Below are 9,285 nucleotides of genomic sequence, written 5' to 3' on the forward strand. Positions count from 1 at the left end.
CAACGCTATATTTTTTTATTATCTCGAAATCTCCTTCTTACTTCCAGCTTCTTTTTTTTAACATTCACATCTCGCTGTTACGTCTGTTTCCGCTTGTTTGTTCTGTGTTAAATAGTAGTGATGAAGGCGGGAAACCCGTTGGGGGCATCACGGAAATCCTAGGTGGTGGTAATGCGGTATCGCGAACGACTGACGTGCAGTCATTCAGTTTGGTTATAGTAGTAATAGTAGTAGAACGAGGAGGAGGAGGAATAGGTGGAGAAGTAGTAGTAGTATTGTAGTAGTAGCGGCAGCAGCAGCAGCAGCAGTAGCCAGTTATAACTATAATTAATATTATTATTATTAGTAGTAGTAGTAGTAATAGTGAGAGAGAGAGAGCAATTGGTAAAGGAAAGGTAGGGAGGTTAACCAGGTAGTAGTAGTAGTAGTAGTAGTAGTAGTAGTAGTAGTAGTAGTAGTAGTAGTAGTAGTAGTAGTAGTAAACCAGGGGACAAGGAAGTAGGAAAGGAAGGGGAAGAAGGAAATGTCCGTGAAAGAGATCTGACAGCGAAAAGCACATAAGAAGGCGACGAGAACGAGCGCGTGTCCTCGTCGTCTCTCATATTTTGTTTATGTATCGTCTTTTCACCGCCCAGTGCCCTTTTACGATGGCTAACCAAGTCGCCCAACAACAGGTTCTACTTAAGGAAATGGCTGCTGTGACCGCAGCGTGTCTAATCTTGAGTTAGACAGCTGGAGTTGGCAGCGCATAGGAGATTAACAGAAGAAGGTAAGAACCTATAACTATAAATCTAGATATATACAAAGAGACACCGACTATGAAAGCGTTTTTGCTGTTGTTGTTGTTTTTTTTATGACGCGCGTATCACGTCTTTCAGGTGTAGTGGTCGCAGGCGTACGCCGTACCACGTAACCATGTCGTCGAAAGCAAAGCACTCGACAGAACAATAGAAGAGAGAAGGTGAGAGGGGCGCTTTGCATTCTTGAGAAGCGACAGAAGAGCACTAGGGTCTGCGCTGTGTCGTTTATGGAGAAGTGCAAAGTTAAGGAGGAAAGCATATGAGATGTGGCGGCGCGCGTCCAATTTTTGGCGACGCAGTCAGGGTGCGGCTTTTCTCACCGGGCTGACTGAGCCGTGTTACTCTGTAGCCACCCTGCACGCATGCCACTGGCTTCTAATAACAAACGGCCATCACTTCTAATTTCCGTGTTTCATCGCGAGGAGTCCTTCATGACGCCCGAAGCGGCTAACAAGCGCGAATTCCCTACGCGGTGCATTTCGCGCGCGTTTTGAGATGACCGCGTTGAAAAACGATGCAATAAATTATTTCATTCGATGTTGAGGAATTAAGGTTCGTAGTGTAGTAAAAGAATTGAAAGCGATTGATTAAGGAAAATGAAGCAAAATTATAATAAGACTACACCGTTAAGCTTTTGCATACATCAGACACTGTTTTTGTTTAAATTACCAACGCGGACACCTGACGAAAGCTGACGGCTAAAGTGGTAACGTGCAAAAATTATTTATTTTATTTCACATTTCGCAAGTTCTGATGGAAAATGCTATATCCCACGCATAAAACAGTTTATAGCGTGGCGTCGACTTCAAAAACGGAGAGCCGGGCAGGACCAATGCTTTTGGAGGAACAGATTTACAATAAATAATTGCCTTGCACACAATATATTCTACATCAAATAAGAATAGCCAATAACTGTTGGTGAAGCGCTTCGCATTAGGTCCAACGAATTATCTATAGAAAACGGGAAACATATTTTAACGCCTGTACTAATAGTGCGTAACTACAGCTTCTAGAAGACTCATCGTCACGAAAAGCCCATGCAAATCAGACTCGTATTGTTATACTGACTAAGCTTGTTATTAAACAGTGTGTTTTGATAAACTCCGAGCATGCAACAGCAACAACAGCGCACTCAGCCGTTCTTCTTTCGCCTACATTTACAAGGTCGCCATTCTTAAACGTTTCTTCGGGGGCCAATGTGCAGCTAGCTCCCTGAACTCCGTCTTTTCTTTCGCGCTTGAGTGCGAAACTGTTGTTTGCGTATGTAATATGACACCGCACATGACTTGGTACGCCGTAACTCTAGCGTGATTTCTGCCTTCCGAAACGCACAGCACGTTTGACGGTTGCTACCAACAACCTATGAACTGCGGTCACTCGTAGCAGCGGAAGCGCTTCTGCGCCAATGTTGCCGGCAGTAACCTGCAACTCAGTTCGTCGCCAGAAGATTGCCAATGAAAGTGATTTTTATTCAAAGGTTGAAAATTTAAAGCTGTTACAGACGTGGCAAGCAATTCGGAAATATTTTTTTTTCTCTCCAACTGAGGCTGACTAAGCGAGGTATACGGGAAGTCGCTATGACTGTTCTAAACAAACTGAGAAGGAGGATAAATGACAGTTTTCTCTGGAAAACTTAGACATGACGGCGCTGAACGAGCTGCCACTCGACCTCTGTAGTTCTGTTCGCTCTTTCCGCATTAGCGACACAAGTGTAGTAGCTGAAATTCAAGTCCGACATGTGCGCCCCAAATACGGAGCCGCGCGCCGTTCCGCAATCTCTTTCATTGCCACTCAACGTGATGCTGTGCCCTTGGTTCCTCCTGCAGGTCATCACACGACCATCAGGCCTCTGAAGCAGCAGCAGCAGTGCAGCTCGCCCACCGTCGCGCGCAGGCGCCTAATCCGCGCAGGTGGCGCTCACAATACCAGCCTCGAGTCGCTGCCTCCTCATTAGGCTGTTTTTGTTCAAAGCGCGAAGCGCCAGGAGAGAAAGAATGGGCTTTAGCACTCGGTCGCTGAGCATGCTCCCCTCAGCGAGGCACATCTCCCAACCTTCCAGCGTAGAGTCTGACGGGCTGTCACGCGACCGCTGCCCGGAAGGTGAAAATATTGCTTAAAGGGGTTCTGAACCTGTCCGCCTGTTCCTGCATCATTTGAGCACTTTGGAACATTTCGCATTTGATGATGCGCTCGGTTATTGTCACTTGCGCCTAGAAAGACAAGCACCATTGTTCATTATATGGTTTACCTTGGACGGGAGGAGAGAGCACGTCTCCTAGGGTGAAAAAGAAGCTAAAAACATGCGCAGCATATCCCGAATGACTCGACGAGCATTGCAGGTTGGCCTGGGTCGCCCGTGAACCAACCGGCGCACTTGCAATGACGAAATGAGAAATAAAATCTCAGAGAAAGCTGCGGAGTCCCTGTAAAGTGTTTCAAGGGAGGCGTACAGCGAATGCGCAGCACTGGTTGAGAAGACTCGCGGAAGACATACGCCGAACGCGCAACGCGACCTACAAGAAACTGTCTATAGCGTAGTGTGGCTATGCTACACACAGTCTTTCCTTATGCAAATGAGCATTTGTCTGCTGCTAGCTACTTCTCCAGCCGCTCTTTCACACCATTATTCCGTATGTTACACGATGCCCACTTCAAGAGTGGTCTTCTTCGCATCCAGCCACTAAACTGTAATGATCGTTTCTTTTTCGGACGCAGTCCATATCCTTTAGCGGCGGGCTTCCGGTCAACGCGCTACTCATGTTTTGTTGCGTCGTTAGCGTCAACGCCCACCGCAATCACGCGCCTCGTTTTAACGGTAAGCTATTTCCGTTGCTTCTAAGCACACCTTATTCTGTTATTCGGCGCTTTCAGAGCCTTTGCTGCGGTGTCACGCCCGATTCGCGCAGCCGACGAAGCGCGGGACGTCTATGAAACTCGGCGAGCGTGGCGCGCTCGTGCAGCGTGGCATAGGCGCCGGCGCGAGTCTCGCTTTGGGCAACAATTATCTCGCATTCTGCTTAGGGGTCCCGCATTTACCTAACAGCGCTTGCATTGCTCACGACAATGACAAAATTTGATCCGAGCAGCTTCTGTTTGAAGAACAGGATTTGTTATCGGTTGCTCATCTGCTGCATAACATCGTAAGCCTCTTACGAAACGCGTTCAGCATCCTTCCGCGAAAACATGTTTACCTCAGTGCACGCGGTGCACGTGCCTATGCTGCGATGGCGCGAATACCACTTTTATACGACGCGTACGTTCCGCGCTCGCTAAGACGCCATTGTGGTTGGAAAAGCGCAAATGTGCAAACATGCAGCAGACTCTTGCAGGTTTTGACAGGCCGAGGTATATCTTCAGTGTTCTTCAAGTGAAAGTGTTGAAGTAGAGGAACAACACGATCCCAAAACTGCAGAACAAGAAGCATAAAAGGCCAGAGAATGTTCCCCCTTCTACTTATCTCCTGTACAATGCCCGGTGCGAACAACCAAACCAAACAAATGTTATCGGTTAAAATTCCTGCCTGCTATTGTGTCCACCTCAGAAAAGCAGCACAACTGTTGTAGCAAAACCACCTGAGATATAACTCTTTTTATCGTACAATGCATGAGCTAATTTAGCCTTGCTTGAATAAGTACATTAAACAGCTTGGCGCGCGTCCAGTAAATGTTCAGAAGTTTAATACATTTGCGAATACGGCATGCTGAATATAGCAACTCTAGAAAGATTTACATTAGTAGACACAGGTAAAATACTAACCTATACGTTAACGTTCAGGTTGAACCCAGAAATTAGGGATTTACTATCGAAACAATAACAACAAACTTTCAAGGTTCCTTTCTTTTCTTCGCTACTTCATACGGTATACATATCGGCTGCACATATCATATCATACGGTATGCATATCCCCTGTCTTATTGGAATTCAATAGGACGATAAACAAATGCGAATTGAGATGGCTACTTCTGTTATGGTAGTGCTACTACAAATAAAATGACAACATAGATATCCCAGACGATTTTTGACAGTTCCATTAGTTAATAAAATGACTTACGATACATCGTAACGACCGGCAGTAGCGTTCCAAAGACGAATTTCACGAAGAGCTTGCCTTAAGTAAAACCACTCCGCGAATTTTCTGCGTTGACCCAGACGCCGTCCATTCTCTAACCGCCCTTACACAGTCAGTCCTCACTGAAATCACCGAGTCGCCTACGTATGACTGTTAGACGCGTAAACACATGTCTCAACCGCTGCTTCGGCGTTTAACTCCATTCTCCTCCAACTGCGTTGATCCTTTTGGTCAATAGAGGTTGTATGATATATATATATATATATATATATATATATATATATATATATATATATATATATATATATATATATATATATATATATATATATATATGTATATATATAAGCAACCAAGTCTAGCAAAAATCACGACTTCAGCTTGTGTGCTTCCGCGCAACTGGTGTCTGGCTCTCAGCCGTTACCAAACGGAAGTTAAGGCAGCGACGGGACCATTAACACCACCAAGATGCTCACTGACACACTGTTGACTTTCGGTTGACTTCACTGCCATCCATAATAAGTCGCTTGTAGCATCCTCGGAGGCTGGCATGGTTATCTTGTCGATGTATTTCTCACGTAAGGGCAAACGACAGCAAGACAATTTCTAGAAGTGCAAATCTAGGAAGCATGGTCTCGCCTCTATTCGGCCCTAAAAGGTTCGAGAGCGCTGGTGAAATGCTAAAGTCAACAGGTTCAGACATGTCGCATGTTCTCTTGCCTTCTCCATCTACGTTTTCTTCTCATATCGAGCTCACCATGTTTGCCAACCGGATTTGCGTGACGCCGCGGCCGGACTGGAGTGCTCGTGGCGCGCTCTAAACTCCACTCCAGCTGTGTTTTGGTTCACCATTTCTTTCTTTCCTGCTCCTTCTCAGATACGAAAAGCACCTCGATTTGTGCCGAAGCGGCTGCACCATTCAACACATGAAGCGTACTTGTGAGTAAGTGACATTAACGGGTGCGCCTACACGGCGATCTTTGGACGTTTCCTCGCGATTACTACGGTATACGTTTCCTCTTGTGAACGACGTTTAGGAAGAAATCGTTCAATTTGATTATGCACCCGCCACACTGCCATAGTTCCTATCAGTTTCATTGCTGACTCGATGAGAGTGTAAAGTGAATACATCGCTGGAATAGTATGTCAACTAGGTAAATGTACAATCTTCTGCCTCGTAAATGACGAAGAAGATGCACTGCATGGCTGTGATGAATAAAATGTACAAAATCTGAAAGAGAGTGACATGTAGAAACCACAGACAAGTATTTTCTGGATTTTATCTGTTGCACGATACGGCAGAACACAAGCCGCCTCATTTCAGTTGTCAATTTAATAGCCCAGTTGTATTTTAACATAGCTACAAGTTTTTAATATTATATCCCTGGACTCAAGCGGCTGCTTCACGTGCGAGTTATCTATAATAGCGCAATGAAAACGGTACGCAATTGGTTCCTTGCTTTCTTTTCGATTTCTTTTTTTTTCCTCCTTCTGGCAAGTCACTCTAGAATTTCATTAACACTTCCCGCTATAGGCAGAGAAGTACAGTCTGAGGTGACTGCATCGTGTTTGAACTAAGCGATACCACCCATAAACACAAGGGCAAAGACACACAATAAACAATTACGTTGTGTCTCTTTGCCTTTGTCACTTTATCGCGCGCGTTTACTTTCTTCACAAACCGCTCGCGTCACCCGTCTATAAAGGGGTAAACTATTGACCCATAGGTATAAGAGCCCGAAGCCTACAACTTAGTGAGCGTGGAACATCACTTGATCCGACCATCACATGTGCTTGAATGTGCACTAAAATATCAACAAAAAGCCGTTTTCTTTTTATCGTTCGTTGTACCGTCTCCACGAGATTAAAGAGCGCCCGTGCAGCCCGTACGGTGTCACAGTTGTCTATAAAGTTGACACGAACTTAGGCGCACAGCTGACGACTGTCACAGTGCGATGGAAAAGAGCGCGAGCCATTGGGCGCGCACTCACCGTGGTCGCCGCTGGCCGAGACCTGGGCGGCTGGCGCGCGCTCGACCTGGGACGGCGAAGCGGGGGCACGCTGCAGCTCGTCCATGGCGCAGCCGTCAACTCTTCTTCGGCCCAGACTGAAGGCGGCCGCAGGCGGAGCGCGCACAGGCGCCGGCCGACGGCAGCGCCGCGGGGTTCCCGCCCGGGGAAGCCGCGAGCGCCGCCGCCGCGAACGTGCGTTTGCCGGCGCGTTTCGCGTGCACGACCCCCGCCCGCCCGTACAGTTTGCTTTGTGGTACGCTGCCGTGCTTTACTTTGAGGCTGTGTCGTTTAACGCACTGTCGTGTGGTGTTGCGCTAAACAGCAGGCTCGACACCGCCGTACCAGAAGCGCGTCGAACTCTGCCTTAACTCAGCATCGAAGGTGCGCTTTGTGCGCTAGCGAGTATTAAAGTGTTTGAGAAATATCTTAGTCAAAGTCTGCGCACGCTAACCGCCCTCCGTTCTGAGGAACACGAGCCGAGTTCGCGTTCTGCGGATGGCAGCTAGTGCGAATGACATTTTGCAGTCTTGCCACCGCAACATTTCTCTCGCGGGAGACTCTATACGTCGTCCCATTCCGTCGTTTCTTAACGCAAAGCAGACGGAATCTCTGGGCAGCATACTCGGACGATGTGCTGTCTTTCGCCTACTGCGGTGGCTTTCCGCTGCTCGTTTTCAACGCTCCCTTCACTGAAATCTCCTCTTGCTCAGTTCCTCTGTCACACATTGCTTTTGAGTATGCCTACACAGAAGTACTAACTTTTCGTAGCATAACCTTCAATGTGCAGCATGACAGTAGCTGAAACAGACTATTACCCACAGCAAGGAAGACACATTAATATGGAGAAGGCATTAAGCACTCAGATCAGAACGGCATGCTGTAAAAAATGGTGCCACTGTAAGAGGAGTAAAGCATGTAGCCAGTGATGTCACAGTGTATCCGGAGGCTGATATAAAAACATCTCGGAATGCCTTTCTTCTTTCGGGAATTTTCTCCGCGCGCCTATTTCCGAAGAACTCGCACGCTAAATAATGTTCCAGCTCTTCGAGCCGCAGATTATTTCGCCGTAATATCTTCCGGCTCCCTAGCCAGCTTATTGCGAAAACAATCACTCCAGAAAAGTGTCGTTGCCAGGTTTACCACTAATTATCATGAATCCCCGCTAATTCCGCCTCAGTCACCGCTAATTATGATCAATCAAGGCAAACAACATAGAAAGCTTCGCTTACATCGATTCTCACAGTGCGTATGACCCGCATATTTTTACGCTTAGTGAGCCCTCCTAGTGTGGATGGCCCTTGACTTGCTTCGCTGGGACTCGGAAGATATTTTCTCTATACATATAGGATCAGGCGCCACTCAGTTCTGAAAAAAAAATGCGCTCGCTTGGACAGGAATTCGAATAGAAAACGTTGTGCACAGGTACCGGATGCTATATACAAGATGTTTCGAGAGTAGTGCGTAACGTTTTATTAAAGCGTCTTGGCAATTTATTTTTTGCAGTGGAACCATTTTAGCCAACGAATTCCCAAGTCAAAATTGTGCATCACACCACAAAAATTCTTTCGCTTTAACTGGTGACATTTGTGATAATGAAACTTTCAAATATTGATGGGGGCGAAATGCGAAAACACCCATGTGCTTAGATTTAGGTGCACGTTGAAGAACCCCAGGTGGTCGAATTTCCGGAGTCCTCCACTACGGTGTGCCTCATAATCAGAAAGTGGTTTTGGCACGTAGAACCCCATAATTTATTTACTTTCAAATATTCAAACCTTCCACTTACAGTTGAAGAACAGAACCGTCTCGACTCCCTCATTACTAATGCTGAGCCGCTGGCTACTTTCACCCTTCCGATAAAGCACGCCAACAAGAGCACAATGACAGACATTCTTCTTTTTTTCGTTTATTTTTTGCCAGCGTCTAACCAAAGATTGAATCTCTCCCCAGTTCAGGCCTACTTAATATTAACAAAATGTTGATGCTTCAGTCATTCATACTTATACTCGTTACCTAGAATTGTATTATGGATTCATATGTCTATACATTATTAATTAGCATGCGTTGGTATATACTTTTGTGCAGCAGTGTGATTTACTATCTTCACTGGAATTTGTGATGTTTTCTTGAACTACCATCGGGAACTGAATCCTATTAGATTCTCAAATTCCTTCATCTTATTTATTTATTTATTTATTTATTTATTTATTTATTTATTTATTTTTGCATTACGTTTGCACTGATCATTCTGTTTTACGCATGCACAACTGTTCACCTACTCAGGTCTCGTATAAGTCTGGTTGTATTAAAATTAAAATAGAATAAACATAAATTGCAGGCTCTCGCCGTCTTAATTCGTCCAATGGCGTTGCTGTGCCTCTCCGTTAGCACGCTAGCAACAGGC

General features: G+C 45.9%; 1 protein-coding gene across 1 annotated transcript in view; it reads right to left on the reverse strand.

Moving 5' to 3' along the window:
• Window positions 1-6,959, reverse strand: part of LOC142588463 (synaptotagmin-15-like) — a 378,085-nt gene extending 371,126 nt beyond the window's left edge. The window contains exon 1 of the mRNA XM_075700233.1: window positions 6,861-6,959. Coding sequence (XP_075556348.1) covers window positions 6,861-6,945 — 85 coding nt within the window. The 5' untranslated portion in view covers window positions 6,946-6,959. The remainder of the gene's footprint in view (window positions 1-6,860) is intronic.
• Window positions 6,960-9,285: the final 2,326 nt, after the last annotated feature.

This window comes from Dermacentor variabilis, chromosome 1 (genome assembly GCF_050947875.1).
Source record: "Dermacentor variabilis isolate Ectoservices chromosome 1, ASM5094787v1, whole genome shotgun sequence".
In the NCBI taxonomy this organism is placed as follows: Eukaryota; Metazoa; Arthropoda; class Arachnida; order Ixodida; family Ixodidae; genus Dermacentor; species Dermacentor variabilis.